This window comes from Haliotis rufescens, unplaced genomic scaffold (assembly GCF_023055435.1).
Source record: "Haliotis rufescens isolate VD_foot unplaced genomic scaffold, xgHalRufe1.0.p SCAF_15, whole genome shotgun sequence".
Classification (NCBI taxonomy): Eukaryota; Metazoa; Mollusca; class Gastropoda; order Lepetellida; family Haliotidae; genus Haliotis; species Haliotis rufescens.
In genome coordinates, this window is record NW_025963835.1 from 35,175,210 (window position 1) to 35,197,262 (window position 22,053).

General features: G+C 46.2%; 1 protein-coding gene across 3 annotated transcripts in view; it reads right to left on the reverse strand.

The window, feature by feature from the left end:
* Nucleotides 1–22,053, reverse strand: part of LOC124151887 — a 64,836-nt gene that overhangs the window by 3,455 nt on the left and 39,328 nt on the right. For all 3 annotated transcript variants that reach the window (XM_048396504.1, XM_048396503.1, XM_048396502.1), the window contains exons 23-30: nt 19,479–19,594; nt 18,480–18,592; nt 17,137–17,284; nt 15,930–16,099; nt 8,129–8,211; nt 6,330–6,396; nt 1,010–1,177; nt 56–292 (exon numbers count right to left, since the gene is read on the reverse strand). In XM_048396504.1, the coding sequence (XP_048252461.1) occupies nt 56–292; nt 1,010–1,177; nt 6,330–6,396; nt 8,129–8,211; nt 15,930–16,099; nt 17,137–17,284; nt 18,480–18,592; nt 19,479–19,594 (1,102 nt within the window). The remainder of the gene's footprint in view (nt 1–55; nt 293–1,009; nt 1,178–6,329; nt 6,397–8,128; nt 8,212–15,929; nt 16,100–17,136; nt 17,285–18,479; nt 18,593–19,478; nt 19,595–22,053) is intronic.

A 22,053-nucleotide genomic window follows, 5' to 3' on the forward strand; every position in this document is an offset into this window, starting at 1 on the left:
CAACAATAAAGAAACAAGTCTGAAACCGACACACTAGTTCTGTACCCAACAGTACCTGTCTCTCTGTGACTGTCGCCCCTGTCTTCCCTTTTTTTGCTGTAGCAGCCTTGCCGGCGCCGCTATTGGAGGTCTTGCCACCAGTGCCGGGAGAAGTATCAAGGTTCTTCCACTTGTCGTATTCCATGGCAAAGATGGTGAGATCCTGCAGGCCCTCGATGAGATGACACACATACTCAGCCTCCGCCCCGATACTGTGCAGCATCCGCCACGCCTCCACCACATGGCACTGTTCCTGGAACACATGGCATCATGGAGCTTCAGGTCAAGTGTGAAGGGTCAAGTGTTAAGGGCCGAATGTGAAGAGTCAAATGTGATGGTCAAGAGTGAAGGGTCAGGACTGAAGGGTCAGAGGTGAAGGGTCAGGTGTGAAGGGTCAGGAGTGAAGGGTCAAGTTTGAAGGGTAAGGTGTAGAGGGTCAGGACTTGAAGGTCAGGTGTGAAGGGAGAGGTGTGAGTGACTGACTGAGTTTGGTTTTACGCTGCGTTTAGTAATATTCCAGCAATATAACGGCAGGGGACACCAGAAATGGGCATCACGCATTGTACCCATGTCGGGAATCAAACCCTGGTCTTTGGCGTGACAAGCGAACGCTACCCGACCGCCTGAAAGGTCAGGTATGAAAGGTCAATTGTGAAGGATCAGGAATGAAGTGTCGGGTGTGAAAGGTCAGATAAGAAGAGTCAAACTATTTATCACTTAATGATGTATTCAAATTGTCATCTTTAGTGATCTCCCAAAAATTAGCAGCAATGTACGCCATGTTCAAAAGACAAAAAAGAGCCATGACTCATGAGTCAAATAAAACATATTTGTAATGATCGTTTCAAACATATTTATCATGTTAAGATGTGTGAAAAATGTCATCCTCATATTCACGGTGGTTTCCAAGAAAATCTGTATATTGTGCCCTGACCAGAAGGAAGGGCAGTAGTTTAATCCCCCCTCCTACCTGGGACATGAGTGCCCGAAGCAGCAGCAGTCGGTGGACGTCGATCCACTGCGCCTTGTCCCGCGCCTTCAGGATGTGGTCGTCCAGGGACTGGAATGTCGCTCGGATGTTGGGTCCACTCAGTGGGTTGCCGCTCCTCGGACCACCATTCTGGTAGTGGAACGCAGCCTGCCAATGGAAGTAACACACATGTTGATTCACAATGTCGGGGGAGTACAGTATTGTCACATGGATGAGTAGCACAAACTACATGCCTTGTCCTTGCAGACTCTGTCAACTTGACCACAGAGGTGGTGCAGCACAAGGACAAATGACAAGAGTGTCTAAAAGGGGCCTCGAGTTGAACAAACCAATAGTCTTACTGGGTTTCAACTTATATCATCAACCTTAAACTAACATTTGACACAGCTATGAACTATAGGAGAGGCTGATTAAGCTGTTGAAATTCATTCATTTTCTCATGAACTGAACTTAGTATTCCTGAGCATCACGCTGTGTCTTACAATGTGACCATGACCTCATATGGACATCACCACTGTTATGTCAAACATCTGTTGTAGGCTCAACATGGAGGAGGTCAACCGTGAAGCAGCCAACTAAAACATGGCCTGATTAGTCCCACAGGGATGTTGAGTGTTACTGTTGGTGCAGGGCTAGTGTTACTGTGGGTGCAGGGCTAGTGTTACTGTGGGTGCAGGGCTAGTGTTACTGTGGGTGCAGGGCTAGTGTTACTGTGGGTGCAGGGCAAGTGTTACTGTGGGTGCAGGGCTAGTGTTACTGTGGGTGCAGGGCTAGTGTTACTGTGGGTGCAGGGCTAGTGTTACTGTGGGTGCAGGGCTAGTGTTACTGTGGGTGCAGGGCTAATGTAAGTGTTGGTGCAGGGCTAGTGTTACTGTGGGTGCAGGGCTAGTGTTACTGTGGGTGCAGGGCTAGTGTTACTGTGGGTGCAGGGCTAGTGTCCTGGAAGCCTGCTTTCATTATGGACGAGTCTCAGTTCTGGAGGATGTGTATCCAAGACTTCCGCAAATGCTGCACTAAACTGCCACTCACAAAGTATCTGCTGATTCACACAATGCTACAATGTATTCTTTTTCCGTCCCCGCTGTGTTCCGCGATTCCGCAGTCACAGAATAGTTTTCAGAAATGCCAACTCGGTGGAGAAATGTACCTATCTTGCAGAAAATCTCATCTTGTGCATAACTCGTGTAGAATTTTGCATTTATCCACAGCTGAATTCGTCAAACAAATGGCAGAATCCTAACATGGGAGTCGAATGCTGCTTTCCAACGTGTAGATGGATATATATTTTTCCTTGATGCGAAGCTGACTTTTGTATCATTGCTTACCGATAATGCATGTCTGTATGTTTGTACTAGTGATCTCCCGATTCACCTCACCAGACTATTCTGCTACAATGTATCTACTGACACACAGCTGTGCTACAATGTATCTACTGACTCACACAGCTGTGCTACAATGTATCTACTGACTCACACATACACCTGTGCTACAATGTATCTACTGACTCACACAGCTGTGCTACAATGTATCTACTGACTCACATACATACAGCTGTGCTACAATGTATCTACTGACTCACACAGCTGTGCTACAATGTATCTACTGACTCAGCTGTGCTACAATGTATCTACTGACTCACACACACAGCTGTGCTAAAATGTATCTACTGAATCACACACATACAGCTGTGCTACAATGTATCTACTGACACACACACATACAGCTGTGCTACAATGTATCTACTGACTCACAGCTGTGCTACAATGTATCTACTGACACACACACACAGCTGTGCTACAATGTATCTACTGACTCACACACAGCTGTGCTACAATGTATCTACTGACTCACACAGCTGTGCTACAATGTATTTACTGACACACACACACAGCTGTGCTACAATGTATCTACTGACTCACACACAGCTGTGCTACAATGTATCTACTGACTCACACAGCTGTGCTACAATGTATTAACTGACACACACACACAGCTGTGCTACAATGTATCTACTGACTCACACATACAGCTGTGCTACAATGTATCTACTGACTCACACAGCTGTGCTAAAATGTATCTACTGACACACACACATACAGCTGTGCTACAATGTATCTACTGACTCACACAGCTGTGCTACAATGTATCTACTGACTCACACAGCTGTGCTACAATGTATTTACTGACACACACACACAGCTGTGCTACAATGTATCTACTGACTCACACACAGCTGTGCTACAATGTATCTACTGACACACACAGCTGTGCTACAATGTATCTACTGACTCACACACAGCTGTGCTACAATGTATCTACTGACTCACACACATACAGCTGTGCTACAATGTATCTACTGACACACACATACAGCTGTGCTAAAATGTATCTACTGACACACACACATACAGCTGTGCTACAATGTATCTACTGACTCACACAGCTGTGCTACAATGTATCTACTGACTCACACAGCTGTGCTACAATGTATTTACTGACACACACACACAGCTGTGCTACAATGTATCTACTGACTCACACACAGCTGTGCTACAATGTATCTACTGACTCACACACAGCTGTGCTACAATGTATCTACTGACTCACACACAGCTGTGCTACAATGTATCTACTGACTCACACAGCTGTGCTACAATGTATTTACTGACACACACACACAGCTGTGCTACAATGTATTTACTGACACACACACACAGCTGTGCTACAATGTATCTACTGACTCACACACAGCTGTGCTACAATGTATCTACTGACACACACACACAGCTGTGCTACAATGTATCTACTGACTCACACACAGCTGTGCTACAATGTATCTACTGACTCACACAGCTGTGCTACAATGTATTTACTGACACACACACACAGCTGTGCTACAATGTATCTACTGACTCACACACAGCTGTGCTACAATGTATCTACTGACTCACACACAGCTGTGCTACAATGTATTTACTGACACACACACACAGCTGTGCTACAATGTATCTACTGACTCACACACAGCTGTGCTACAATGTATCTACTGACTCACACAGCTGTGCTAAAATGTATCTACTGACACACACACATACAGCTGTGCTACAATGTATCTACTGACTCACACAGCTGTGCTACAATGTATCTACTGACTCACACAGCTGTGCTACAATGTATTTACTGACACACACACACAGCTGTGCTACAATGTATCTACTGACTCACACACAGCTGTGCTACAAACTTAGTACAATGTATCTACTGACTCACACACATACAGCTGTGCTACAATGTATCTACTGAATCACACACATACAGCTGTGCTACAATGTATCTACTGACACACACACATACAGCTGTGCTACAATGTATCTACTGACACACACATACAGCTGTGCTACAATGTATCTACTGACACACACATACAGCTGTGCTACAATGTATCTACTGACTCACACAGCTGTGCTACAATGTATCTACTGACACACACACATACAGCTGTGCTACAATGTATCTACTGACTCACACAGCTGTGCTACAATGTATCTACTGACACACACATACAGCTGTGCTACAATGTATCTACTGACACACACACATACAGCTGTGCTACAATGTATCTACTGACACACACACATACAGCTGTGCTACAATGTATCTACTGACTCACACAGCTGTGCTACAATGTATCTACTGACACACACAGCTGTGCTACAATGTATCTACTGACTCACACAGCTGTGCTACAATGTATCTACTGACACACACACACATACAGCTGTGCTAAAATGTATCTACTGACACACACACATACAGCTGTGCTACAATGTATCTACTGACTCACACAGCTGTGCTACAATGTATCTACTGACTCACACAGCTGTGCTACAATGTATCTACTGACTCACACACAGCTGTGCTACAATGTATTTACTGACACACACACACAGCTGTGCTACAATGCATACTGACTCACACACAGCTGTGCTACAAACTTAGTACAATGTATCTACTGACTCACACACATACAGCTGTGCTACAATGTATCTACTGACACACACACATACAGCTGTGCTACAATGTATCTACTGACACACACACATACAGCTGTGCTACAATGTATCTACTGACTCACACAGCTGTGCTACAATGTATCTACTGACACACACATACAGCCGTGCTACAATGTATCTACTGACACACACACATACAGCTGTGCTACAATTTATCTACTGACTCACACATACACCTGTGCTACAATGTATCTACTGACTCACAAAGCTGTGCTACAATGTATCTACTGACACACACAGCTGTGCTAAAATGTATCTGACACACACACAGCTGTGCTACAATGTATCTACTGACACACACACATACAGCTGTGCTACAATGTATCTACTGACACACACAGCTGTGCTAAAATGTATCTGACACACAAACAGCTGTGCTACAATGTATCTACTGACTCACACACATACAGCTGTGCTACAATGTATCTACTGACACACACACATACAGCTGTGCTACAATGTATCTACTGACACACACACATACAGCTGTGCTACAATGTATCTACTGACACACACACATACAGCTGTGCTAAAATGTATCTACTGACTCACACACATACAGCTGTGCTACAATGTATCTACTGACTCACACAGCTGTGCTACAATGTATCTACTGACTCACACATACACTTGTGCTACAATGTATCTACTGACTCACACAGCTGTGCTACAATGTATCTACTGACTCACACAGCTGTGCTAAAATGTATCTGACACACACACAGCTGTGCTACAATGTATCTACTGACACACACAAACAGCTGTGCTACAATGCATCTACTGACTCACACAGCTTTCCTACAATGTATCTGACTCACACAGCTGTGCTAAAATGTATCTACTGACTCACACAGCTGTGCTACAATGTATCTATTGACACACACACAGCTGTGCTACAATGTATCTATTGACACACACACAGCTGTGCTACAATGTATCTATTGACACACAGCTGTGCTACAATGTATCTACTGACTCACACAGCTGTGCTACAATGTATCTACTGACCCACAGCTGTGCTACAATGTATCTACTGACTCACACAGCTGTGCTACAATGTATCTACTGACACACACAGCTGTGCTACAATGTAACTACTGACTCACACAGCTGTGCTACAATGTATCTTCTGACTCACACAGCTGTGCTAAAATGTATCTGTTGATTAACACACAGCTGTGCTACAAATAATTCCCACAATGATGTATTACACTGTCTTGACTCACCCTGTCTTTAGTTAGGAAGAGGCACTGGTAGAAGGAGCAAGGGTCCGGGGGGAAGTACAGCTCCTTGCTGGAACACAATACACAGACCCTGATACAACACCACACAGATCCTTGATACAACACACAGATCCTTGATACAACAACACAGATCCTTGATACAACAACACACAGATCCTTGATACAACAACACAGATCCTTGATACAACACACAGATCCTTGATACAATAATCCATAGCGCCTTGATACAACACACAGATCCTTGATACAACAACACACATATCCTTGAAACAACAACACACAGACCGTTGATACAACAACATACAGATCCTTGATACAACAACACACAGATCCTTGATACAACACACAGATCCTTGATACAACAACACACAGATCCTTGATACAACACACAGATCCTTGATACAACAACACACAGACCCTTGATACAACAACACACAGATCCTTGATACAACAACACACATATCCTTGATACAACAACACACAGATCCTTGATACAACACACAGATCCTTGATACAACAACACACAGATCCTTAATACAACAACACAGATCCTTGATACAACAATACACAGATCCTTGATACAACAACACAGATCCTTGAAAAAACAATACACAGAACCTTGATACAACAATACACAGATCCTTGATACAACACACAGATCCTTGATACAACAACACACATATCCTTGATACAACAACACACTGATCCTTGATAACTCCCATCAAGAAATACAGGTTTTCACTGTCACAACAATTTAACATTAAGAACCAAATCACTTGCAGTTAAGCATGAAAGAAGTTTGATTCAGTTAAAATCTGTGTAAGAAGTTTGTCTCCTTTATAATTATTCAATATGCAACACATCCAATTGTTTCTAACTTGTTTTCATTCACTTTACTGCACAGTGAGTGAGTGAGTGTGAGTGTGTGAGTGAGTGAGTAAGAGTGTGAGTGAGTGAGTGAGTGAGTGAGTGAGTGAGTGAGTATGAGTGGTTGGGTGAGTGAGTGAGTGAGTGAGTATGAGTGGTTGGGTGAGTGAGTGAGTGGTTGGGTGAGTGAGAGTGTGAGTGAGTGAGTGAGAGTGAGAGTGTGAGTGAGTGAGAGTGAGTTAGTGAGAGTGAGTTAGTGAGAGTGTGAGTGATTGTGAGTGTGAGTGTGAGTGAGAGTGTGAGTGAGTGAGTGAGTGAGACTGAGTGAGTGAAACTGAGTGAGTGAGAATGTGAGTGAGTGAGTGAGTGAGTGAGTGAGAGTGTGAGTGAGTGAGTGAGAGTGTGAGTGAGTGAGAGTGAGTTAGTGAGAGTGTGAGTGAGTGAGAGTGTGAGTGAGAGTGTGAGTGAGTGTGAGTGAGTGAGAGTGTGAGTGAGTGAGAGTGTGAGTGAGTGAGAGTGTGAGTGAGAGTGTGAGTGAGTGTGAGTGAGAGTGTGAGTGTGAGTGAGTGAGTGAGTGAGTGAGACTGAGTGAGTGAGTGAGAATGTGAGTGAGAATGTGAGTGAGTGAGAGTGTGAGTGAGTGAGAGTGTGAGTGAGTGTGAGTGAGAGTGTGAGTGAGAGTGTGAGTGAGTGAGTGAGTGAGTGAGACTGAGTGAGTGAGTGAGAATGTGAGTGAGAATGTGAGTGAGTGAGTGAGTAGCCATGCCGGGATTCAAACCTGGGTGTTCAGTGTGACGAGCAAATGCTTTAACCACTAGGCTACCCGACCGCCCCTTTCGTTGCACAGTGTGTCAGTCAGACAGCAGGTCCCCACAAACACAGAGAGTGTATGCTGTAACAAGCTCAGCACCTACCCGAGATGATCATCGGTGAGCCAGTGGAAGAGGAAGTGTTTCTTCACGCCCACGTACCGCCACTCGTCCAGCTGCACATATGCCTGGGAGGAAAGATCATGAGGACAACCCACTCACACTGCTTAACAGTATATTATCCTTCGAGATTGTCAGTCTAATGCTAGAAATCATTTCAGGATTATAATGGGTAGGTGACCATCTACCAAGATGAGCAAATTTATGTCAATCTTATAGTCTGGAGGGTAATTTAAGGTACCGACGTTTACTACAATATCTGAAAAACTATTGGACCTACTCCAGTCCAGACCTACTCACACACCATCACGCACACTCACACACCATCACGCACACTCACGTAAACTCACACGCCATCACACACCATCACATACTCACACACCATCACACACCATCACACACATTCAAACACCTTCACACACCATCACACACTCACACACCATCACACATATTCACACACCATCACATACTCACACACCATCACACACCATCACATACTCACACACCATCACACACTCACACACATTCACACACCATCACATACTCACACACCATCACACACATTCACACACCATCACATACTCACGCTCACTCACACACCATCACACACACTCATACACCATCAAACACACTCACACACCATCACACACACTCATACACCATCACACACACTCACACACCATCACATACTCAGGCACACTCACACATCATCAAACACTCACACACCATCACATACTCAGGCACACTCACACACCATCACATACTCGCACACCATCACATACTCACACACCATCACACAGTCACACACCATCACATACTCAGGCACACTCACACACCATCACACAGTCACACACCATCACATACTCAGGCACACTCACACACCATCAAACACTCACACACCATCACATACTCAGGCACACTCACACACCATCAAACACTCACACACCATCACATACTCAGGCACACTCACACACCATCACACACTCACACACCATCAAACACTCACACACCATCACAAACCATCAAACACTCACACACCATCACATACTCGCACAGTCACACACCATCACAAACTCACACACCATCAAACACTCACACACCATCACATACTCAGGCACACTCACACACCATCAAACACTCACACACCATCACATACTCAGGCACACTCGTAAAACCATCAAACACTCACACACCATCAAACACTCACACACCATCACATACTCAGGCACACTCACACACCATCACATACTCAGGCACACTCACACACCATCAAACGCTCACACACCATCACATTCTTAGGCACACTCACACACCATCAAACACTCACACACCATCACATACTCAGGCACACTCACACACCATCACACACTCACACACCATCACACACTCACACACCATCACACACTCACGCATCATCACATACTCAGGCACACTCACACACCATCAAACGCTCACACACCATCACATACTCAGGCACACTCACACACCATCACACACACACACCATCAAACACACACACCATCACCCACTCACGCACCATCACATACTCAGGCACACTCACACACCATCACACACTCACACACCATCACACACTCACACACTCACGCATCATCACATACTCAGGCACACTCACACACCATCAAACACTCACACACCATCACACACACACACCATCAAACACACACACCATCACCCACTCACGCACCATCACACACCATCACACACCATCAAACACTCACACACCATCACATACTCAGGCACAGTCACACACCATCACACACTTACACACCATCAAACACTCACACACCTTCACATACTCAGGCAAACTCACACACCATCACACACCATCAAACACTCACACACCATCACATACTCAGGCACACTCACACACCATCACACACTCACACACTCACACACCATCACATACTCAGGCACACTCACACACCATCAAACGCTCACACACCATCACATACTCAGGCACACTCACACACCATCACACACTCACACACCATCAAACACACACACCATCACCCACTCACGCACCATCACACACCATCAAACACTCGCACACCATCACATACTCAGGCACAGTCACACACCATCACACAATTACACACCATCAAAGACTCACACACCATCACATACTCATGCACCATCACACACCATCACACACCATCACATACTCAGGCACACTCACACACCATCACACACTCACGCATCATCACATACTCAGGCACACTCACACACCATCACACACCATCACATACTCAGGCACACTCACACACCATCACACACTCACGCATCATCACATACTCAGGCACACTCACACACCATCAAACACTCACACACCATCAAACACTCACACACCATCACACACTCATACACCATCAAACACACACACACCATCACACACTCATGCACCATCACACACCATCACATACTCAGGCACACTCACACACCATCACCCACTCACGCATCATCACATACTCAGGCACACTCACACACCATCAAACACTCACACACCATCACACACTCACACACCATCACACACTCATACACCATCAAACACACACACACCATCACATACTCAGGCACACTCACACACCATCACATACTCAGGCACGCTCACACACCATCACACACCATCAACTTCTCAGGCACACTCACACACCATCAAACACTCACACACCATCACACACTCACACACCATCACACACTCACGCACCATCACATACTCAGGGACACTCACACACCATGACACACCATCACACATTGAAGCACCATCACATACTCAGGCACACTCACACACCATCAAACACTCACATACCATCACACACTTACACAACATCACATACTCAGGCACAATCACACACTCGCACACCATCACATACTCGCACAGTCACACACCATCACACACCATCAAACACTCACACACCATCACACACTCATGCACCATCACATACTCAGGCACACTCACACACCATCACACACTCACACACCATCACACACTCACACACCATCACACTCTCACACACCATCACACACTCAAGCACCATCACATACTCAGGCAAACTCACACACCATCAAACACTCACACACCATCACACACCATCAAACACTCACACACCATCAAACAGTCGCAGAGTCACACACCATCACACAGTCACACACCATCACACACCCACCATCACACACTCGCACACCATCACACACTCACACACCATCACACACTCGCACACCATCACACAGTCACACACCATCAGTCACAAATACCATCACACAGTCACACACCATCAAACACTCACACACCATCAAACACTCACACACCATCACACAGTCATACACCATCACACACTCATACACCATAACACACTCACACAATCAAACACTCACACACCATCACATACACACACTCGCAAACCACACACTCGCACACCATCAAACACTCACACACCATCACACAGTCATACACCATCACACACCAAAAATCACACACTCGCACACCATCACACACTCACACACCATCACACACTCGCACACCATCACACAGTCACACACCATCACAGTCACATACCATCACACAGTCACACACCATCAAACACTCACACACCATCACACAGTCATACACCATCACACACTCATACACCATCACACACCACACACCATCACATACACACACACACACACTCGCACACCATCACAGTCACACACCATCACAGTCACACACCATCACAGTCACACACAGTCACACACCATCACAGTCACACACCATCACACACCATCACACACCATCACAGTCACACACCATCACACACCATCACAGTCACACACCATCACACACCATCAGTCACACACCATCACAGTCACACACAGTCACACACCATCACAGTCACACACCATCACACACCATCAGTCACACACCATCACAGTCACACACAGTCACACACCATCACAGTCACACACCATCACACACCATCACAGTCACACACAGTCACACACCATCACAGTCACACACCATCAGTCACACACCATCACAGTCACACACACTCGCACACCACACAGTCACACACCACCAGTCACACACCATCACACAGTCACACACCATCACACACCCACCATCACACAGTCACACACCATAACACAGTCACACACCATCACACAGTCACACACCATCACACACCATAACACAGTCACACACCATCACACAGTCACACACCATTACAGTCAGGCACCATCACAGTCACACACAGTCACACACCATCACAGTCACACACCATCAGTCACACACCATCACAGTCACACACCATCACACACCATCACAGTCACACACAGTCACACACCATCACAGTCACGCACCATCACAGTCACACACAGTCACACACCATCACAGTCACACACCATCACAGTCACACACCATCACAGTCACACACCATCACAGTCATGCACCATCACAGTCACACACCATCACAGTCACACACCATCACAGTCACACACCATCACACACCATCAGTCACACACCATCAGTCACACATCATCACAGTCACACACCATCACAGTCACACACCATCACACACCATCAGTCACACACCATCAGTCACACACCATCACAGTCACACACCATCACAGTCACACACCATCACAGTCACACACCATCACAGTCACACACAGTCACACAGTCACACACCATCACAGTCACACACCATCACACAGTCACACACCATCACAGTCACACACCATCACACAGTCACACACCATCACAGTCACGCACCATCACAGTCACACACAGTCACACACCATCACAGTCATACACCATCACACAGTCACACACCATCACAGTCACACACCATCACACACCATCAGTCACACACCATCACACAGTCACACACCATCAGTCACACACCATCACAGTCACACACAGTCACACACCATCACAGTCACACACAGTCACACACCATCACAGTCACACACCATCACACAGTCACACACCATCACAGTCACACACCATCAGTCACACACCATCACACAGTCACACACCATCAGTCACACACCATCAGTCACACATCATCACAGTCACACACCATCACAGTCACACACCATCACAGTCACACACAGTCACACAGTCACACACCATCACAGTCACACACCATCACACACCATCAGTCACACACCATCAGTCACACATCATCACAGTCACACACCATCACAGTCACACACCATCACACACCATCAGTCACACACCATCAGTCACACACCATCACAGTCACACACCATCACAGTCACACACCATCACAGTCACACACCATCACAGTCACACACAGTCACACAGTCACACACCATCACAGTCACACACCATCACACAGTCACACACCATCACAGTCACACACCATCACACAGTCACACACCATCACAGTCACGCACCATCACAGTCACACACAGTCACACACCATCACAGTCATACACCATCACACAGTCACACACCATCACAGTCACACACAGTCACACACCATCAGTCACACACCATCACACAGTCACACACCATCAGTCACACACCATCACAGTCACACACACTCGCACACCACACAGTCACACACCACCAGTCACACACCATCACACAGTCATACACCATCACACACCCACCATCACACACTCGCACACTCACACACCATCACACAATCACACACCATCACACACCATCAGTCACACACCATCACACAGTCACACACCATCAGTCACACACCATCACAGTCACACACAGTCACGCACCATCACAGTCACACACCATCAGTCACACACCATCACAGTCACACACCATCACAGTCACACACCATCACAGTCACACACCATCACAGTCACACACCATCACAGTCACACACCATCACAGTCATACACAGTCACACACCACACAGTCACACACCATCAGTCACACACCATCACAGTCACACACCATCACAGTCACACACCATCACAGTCACACACCATCACAGTCACACACCATCACAGTCACGCACCATCACAGTCACACACCATCACAGTCACACACCATCACAGTCACACACCATCACAGTCACACACCATCACAGTCACGCACCATCACAGTCACGCACCATCACAGTCACACACCATCACAGTCACACACCATCACAGTCACACACCATCACAGTCACACACCATCACAGTCACACACCATCACAGTCACACACCATCACAGTCACACACCATCACAGTCACACACCATCACAGTCATACACAGTCACACACCACACAGTCACACACCATCAGTCACACACCATCACACAGTCACACACCATCAGTCACACACCATCACAGTCACACACACTCGCACACCACACAGTCACACACCACCAGTCACACACCATCACACAGTCATACACCATCACACACCCACCATCACACACTCGCACACTCGCACACCATCACACACTCACACACCATCACACAGTCACACACCATAACACAGTCACACACCATCACACACCATAACACAGTCACACACCATCACACAGTCATACACCATCACACATCCACTATCACACGCTCGCACAACATCACACACTCACACACCATCACACAGTCACACACCATAACACAGTCACACACCATCACACAGTCACACACCATAACACAGTCACACACCATAACACAGTCACACACCATCACACAGTCACACACCATCACAGTCACACACCATCACAGTCACACACACTCGCACACCACACAGTCACACACCACCAGTCACACACCATCACATACACACACTCGCACACCACAGTCACACACCATCACACACTCACACACCTTCGAACACTCACACACCTTCGAACACTCACACACCATCACACACTCACACAACATCACACTCACACACCATCACACACCTTCGAACACTCACACACCATCACACACTCACACAACATCACACAGTCACACACCATCACACACTCAGAAGTAGTCCCCTGCTGCTCAATAAGAGATTCCAGAATCGACTCTCAACCCTGACTTTGTGAATAATTGAAACTGATTGTTGAGTCATTGGTGCAGAGCTCCAGATAAGTTTTTGAGCAATTGAATTTTTACTCGAAGGTTTGTATTTTAATTGGGTTATTACATTTTTCATTGGGTAACCAATTTATTTTCGCTCACGTATTCATCACTCTATTGGGTTTTTCCAAAAATGAGCTAACATTTTGAGTGAGTGAGTGAGTTGGGTTTAACCCCGCTTTGAACAGTATTCCAGTTATATCACGGTGTGTCAGCTTAATTTGGGAGGAAAGCCCGAAGTGATGCAGGACGTTTACCACTTCAGTGAAACCCACGAGCACGGGTATGGTGCTGACAAACCTAGAAACATAACTGGGGCGAACCGGGATGCTAACATTTTGAGATTTCAAAAAAAATAAAATAATGTTTTAGATGTATTTAAGGGTTCTAGTAAAGGCTTGACTCGGAAAGTAAATAAGCTTGTAATTGTGTTTCGGAAATTAGCTCCATTGTATTTACGCATGCTGTTATCATACATTTGAGTTTTTCATCTAATGCATGCGTTTCTGTACCCAAGTTAATCGAAAGTACTTGCTTTTGAATTTATTTTTTTTTTGGGGGGGGGAGGTATTTTACGCAATTACGCAGCTTATCTTTAGCTGTGTTAGTGTCAAATCTTAATGACATGACCCAAATGATATTCCAAAGAGAGTAAGGGATGCATGTCAACAGGTCAACAACATAAACTCACTCACTCTTTCACTCACTCACACCATCACACACTCACCTTGAAGTAGATGGGCTCTCTCCTGGTACACACCATCTCGAACTCGGTGAGGAATCCTTGTCTGGAGTTGAGGATGTCTTCCCAGGTCCAGCGGATGCCGTCCAGCCCCATGTAGACACCCATCACAGGGTACAATGACAGCTCGATCAGGTCACACAGGTGGTTATACACTGTGCAGTGGAGGAGTAAACATAGACATACAGTTTCCACATACCAGTTATATGATGGCGTACTGTAAATAATCAAGAAAAAACAGTGATTGGCTCGCAGTCACAATCACAAGTGTTGCCACCCTCCATTTCAAACTCAATCCCCCACATCATCATCAGATATTCAGGCTGAGTATTTGTTTGTTTGTTTGTTTGTTGTTTAACACAGCAATCCGCAATATTCCAGCTGTATGACGGCGGTCTGTAAATAATCGAGTCTGGACCAGACAATTCAGTGATTGACATCATGAGCATCGATCCAGGCAATTGGGATACGATGACATGCATCAACCAAGTCAGCGAGCCTGACCAACCGATCCCCTTAGTCGCCTCTTACAACAAGCATAGTCACCTTTTACAGTAAGTATGGGTTGCTGAAGGCCTATTCTACCCCGGATCTTCATGGGTCTCAGGCTGAGTAGGTTAACACTGTGTTGAACAGCATGTGGTGAGGGGAAATGAAACATGAATATTTATCAATGCCAACCAGTGGGTGTAGTGCTGCTTGACCAAGATTGTTATCAAAGCATGGACAAAAGATACTGGCTAAGGGGAGTAACTCTTGCAAGATAAGTGTCAGCACTGGGCCACTCTGACCCCACCCTGTTTATAACACAAGAGAAACAAAACCTATGTGAACACAATATTTTTCTCAAATATCCCAAACTATTAAAAGGCACCAGTTTACCACTAGACCTATTTATGCGCCAAGTTTGGTGAGAAATATTGTACGGTTTTCAAGATCTGCTCCAGAAACGAGCACTACCACCATTTTCAGTCAGTCGTTGCCATGGAAACTATCAAAAAGGCACCAGTTCACCACTAGACCTATCTATGTGCCAAGTTTGGTAAAGTTATCTCTCATGGTTCTGCTCTGGAATGAAACGTGACAGCCAGATGGAAGGATGTACAGACAGCACCCATTCCTATATCCCCCTTCCACTTCGTGGCAGGGGTTAATAATATCAACATCAGAATCAAAACAAATTTTATCTTACCCATTTTTGCAAACAAGCTGAGGGCCTCGCTCTCACAGCCCTGTGGGCCCTGCATGTAGTAGTGCTCCTCCAAGGTGATGGAGTTCAGGTACGGCTGCATCTGTCCGTACAGCAGACACGACCCCACAATCCCCATACACACTCCGATCTGGTGGAACAGATGTACACTGTGAGCTGTAGAAGTAGGGGATGCATAGCACCATGTAACTTATAACATACCCCTCGTGATGCTGCCATAACTTATAACATACCCCTCGTGATGCTGCCATAACTTATAACATACCCCTCGTGATGCTGCCATAACTTATAATATACCCCTCGTGATGCTGCCATAACTCATAATATACCCCTCGTGATGCTGCCATAACTTATAACATACCCCTCGTGATGCTGCCATAACTTATAATATACCCCTCGTGATGCTGCCATAACTTATAATATACCCCTCATGATGCTGCCATAACTTATCATATACCCCTCAACATATATGCTCAACACATGACTTTCATTGACTCGTAAACAATGTGAAGCTTTATAGTGAAGTGCAAGAGATTTAATTTCCTTTTTAGAAAACCAAGTGCAGCCTGTTCTTCACAAGGGACTTATTCTCATGCGCTGAAATCTACTTTCCTCCCAGGTGGGAAACACAGTATTATACCAAGATCATGTGATCCCCTTCCGGTGGATGTAGAGAGACACTCACCCTGAATGGCCCCTTCCGGTAGTTGTAGAGAGACACTCACCCTGAATGGTCCCTTCCGATGGATGTAGAGAGACACTCACCCTGAATGGCCCCTTCCGGTGGATGTAGAGAGACACTCACCCTGAATGGCCACTTCCGGTGGATGAAGAGAGACACTCACCCTGAATGGCCCCTTCCGGTGGATGTAGAGAGACACTCACCCTGAATGGCCCCTTCCGGTGGATGTAGAGAGACACTCACCCTGAATGGCCCCTTCCGATGGATGAAGAGAGACACTCACCCTGAATGGCCCCTTCCGGTGGATGTAGAGAGACGCTCACCCTGAATGGCCCCTTCCGGTGGATGCAGAGAGACACTCACCCTGAATGGCCCCTTCCGGTGGATGTAGAGAGACGCTCACCCTGAATGGCCCCTTCCGGTGGATGCAGAGAGACACTCACCCTGAATGGCCCCTTCCGGTGGATGTAGAGAGACGCTCACCCTGAATGGCCCCTTCCGGTGGATGCAGAGAGACACTCACCCTGAATGGCCCCTTCCGGTGGATGAAGAGAGACACTCACCCTGAATGGCCCCTTCCGGTGGATGTAGAGAGACACTCACCCTGAATGGCCCCTTCCGATGGATGTAGAGAGAAACTCACCCTGAATGGCCCCTTCCGGTGGATGTAGTTTTTGTATGAGAAGTTCTGCTGCACTAATCTGGCGAGGTTGACGTAGGCGGCGATGTCCAGCACAGCCAGAGCACTCCGTGGACCTGCAAAACAAACACACACTCACAAGTCGGCATTTTGCTAATATTTCATGAAAATCTTCAAGTAGTCGCCACACATGTATTGTTTCGTTACACTCTCGGTAACATCGCCGCCAACAGTGTTGCCGCAGCCATTACAAATGTAGTAATGTTTATACTTTTGTTTATGTCTTTGGGAATGCCATCATAGTGAATTTTGAAAAGGTTTATGACTGACCCTATTTCTCAAATGAATTTACCTTTTGTTCGTTTGATAAGATTGGTTTGAGATTACAGACAAACGGAAAATCAACCAACTTCCCCCTTTCATTCTTACTATACATCATTTACATGATAGTTGTCATGAAGCAGAAATTCAATTGACAAAGAAAATAATTCAGCTGGGGTAAGAGTATTCAGCTTGACAGCAGTCGTCACTTGTTTGTAAACATAACGGTCAGTCGGTTGCGAGTTCAACTCCAAGCATGGTCATGGTCACCTATCACAGTGGGGAGCTTTGACTGGTGCCAGCAATAGTATAGAGAGCTCTGCGAACGGAATATCGCTGTGAGCAGCTTGTATACACTGGGTGTGACGGGGAGACAACTCCAACACATTCTGCCCACCAGGTGCCACATATGTATGTTACACGAGAAAACAAATAGTGTTTCTCTACTCGTGGCCTTAAGATGACACTACAGGATGAACATATTCTGCAACATTGGACGGATGAGTGGGCAAGAGCTTAATGTCTTCCTTGATACTACGACGACTCCTCCGAGTGTCACATGACCACTGATCCCCCGGTCACACGATGGAAGCTAGCCCTCCCCAGTGTCTTGCACTTGGTTTATCGCTCTATCATTTACTTATAATTCCTAGAAAGAGAGGAACTGTATAAACTGCATACCATAGCCGTCACAGCCTGCCATGTAGTAGACGTAGTTGTCGGGGTCAGCTTCCTGGGGGGTCCCTGACAACAGCTGACTCAGCAGATTGGATGACTTCTCATAGCACAGGTCCACCCTAAGGCACACATTCAGTGTAGGGATCATTGTAGGAATCAGTGTCGGAATCATTGTAGGAATCAGTGTCGGAATCAGTGTCGGAATCAGTGTAGGAATCAGTGTAGGAATCAGTGTCGGAATCAGTGTAGGGATCAGTGTCGGAATCAGTGTAGGGATCAGTGTCGGAATCAGTGTCGGAATCAGTGTAGGAATCAGTGTCGGAATCAGTGTAGGGATCAGTGTAGGAATCAGTGTAGGGATCAGTGTCGGAATCAGTGTCGGAATCAGTGTAGGGATCAGTGTCGGAATCAGTGTAGGGATCAGTGTCGGAATCAGTGTCGGAATCAGTGGCAGAATCAGTGTCGGAATCAGTGTAGAAATCAGTGTCGGAATCAGTGTAGGGATCAGTGTAGGAATCAGTGTCGGAATCAGTGTAGGGATCAGTGTAGGAATCAGTGTAGGAATCAGTGTAGGAATCAGTGTAGGGATCAGTGTCGGAATCAGTGTAGGGATCAGTGTCGGAATCAGTGTCGGAATCAGTGTAGGAATCAGTGTAGGAATCAGGGTAGGGATCAGTGTCGGAATCAGTGTAGGGATCAGTGTCGGAATCAGTGGCAGAATCAGTGTCGGAATCAGTGTAGAAATCAGTGTCGGAATCAGTGTAGGGATCAGTGTAGGAATCAGTGTAGGAATCAGTGTAGGAATCAGCGTCGGAATCAGTGTAGAAATCAGTGTCGGAATCAGTGTAGGGATCAGTGTAGGAATCAGTGTAGGAATCAGTGTAGGAATCAGGGTAGGGATCAGTGTCGGAATCAGTGTCGGAATCAGTGTAGGAATCAGTGTAGGGATCAGTGTCAGAATCAGTGTAGGAATCAGTGTCGGAATCAGTGTCGGAATCATTGTAGGAATCAGTGTAGGAATCAGGGTCGGAATCAGTGTAGGAATCAGGGTCGGAATCAGTGTAGGAATCAGTGTCAGAATCAGTGTCGGAATCAGTGTAGGAATCAGTGTCGGAATCATTGTCGGAATCAGTGTAGGATACAGTGGCAGAATCAGTGTCGGAATCAGTGTAGGAATCAGTGTAGGAATCAGTGTTGGAATCAGTGTAGGAATCAGTGTAGGAATCAGTGTAGGAATCAGGGTAGGGATCAGTGTAGGAATCAGTGTAGGAATTAGTGTAGGAATCAGGTTAGGAATCAGTGTCGGAATCAGTGTCGGACTCAGTGTCGGAATCAGTGTAGGAATCAGTGTCGGAATCAGTGTAGGAATCAGTGTCAGATACAGTGTAGAAATCAGTGTCGGAATCAGTGTAGGAATCAGTGTAGGAATCAGTGTAGGAATCAGTGTCGGAATCAGTGTTGGAATCAGTGTAGGAATCAGTGTAGGAATCAGTGTAGGAATCAGGGTAGGGATCAGTGTAGGAATCAGTGTAGGAATTAGTGTAGGAATCAGTGTCGGAATCAGTGTCGGAATCAGTGTAGGAATCAGTGTCGGAATCAGTGTAGGAATCAGTGTCAGATACAGTGTAGAAATCAGTGTCGGAATCAGTGTAGGAATCAGTGTAGGGATCAGTGTCAGATACAGTGTAGGAATCAGTGTCAGAATCAGTGTAGGAATCAGTGTAGGAATCAGTGTCGGAATCAGGGTAGGAATCAGGGTAGGAATCGGTGTCGGAATCGGTGTCGGAATCAGTGTCGGAATCGGTGTCGGAATCAGTGTAGGAATCTGTGTAGGAATCAGTGTAGGAATCAGTGTGGGAATCAGTGTAGGAATCAGGGTAGGAATCAGTGTCGGAATCAGTGTCGGAATCAGTGTAGGAATCAGGGTAGGAATCAGGGTAGGAATCAGGGTAGGAATCGGTGTCGGAATCAGCGTCGGAATCAGTGTAGGAATCAGTGTAGGAATCAGTGTCGGAATCAGTGTAGGAATCAGTGTCGGAATCAGTGTAGGAATCAGGGTAGGAATCGGTGTCGGAATCAGTGTAGGAATCAGTGTAGGAATCAGTGGCAGAATCAGTGGCAGAATCAGTGTCGGAATCAGTGTAGGAATCAGTGTCAGAATTAGTGTAGCAATCCGTGTCAGATACAGTGTCGGAATCAGTGTCGGAATCAGTGTAGGAATCGGTGTCGGAATCAGTGTAGGAATCAGGGTAGGAATCAGTGTCGGAATCGGTGTCGGAATCAGTGTCGGAATCAGTGTCGGAATCAGTGTAGGAATCAGTGTCGTAATCAGTGTAGGAATCAGCGTCGGAATCAGTGTAGGAATCAGGGTAGGAATCGGTGTCGGAATCGGTGTCGGAATCAGTGTTGGAATCAGTGTAGGAATCAGTGTCGGAATCAGTGTAGGAATCAGTGTCGGAATCAGTATAGGAATCAGTGTAGGAATCAGTGTCGGAATCAGTGTAGGAATCAGGGTAGGAATCGGTGTCGGAATCAGTGTCGGAATCAGTGTAGGAATCAGTGTAGGAATCAGTGTAGG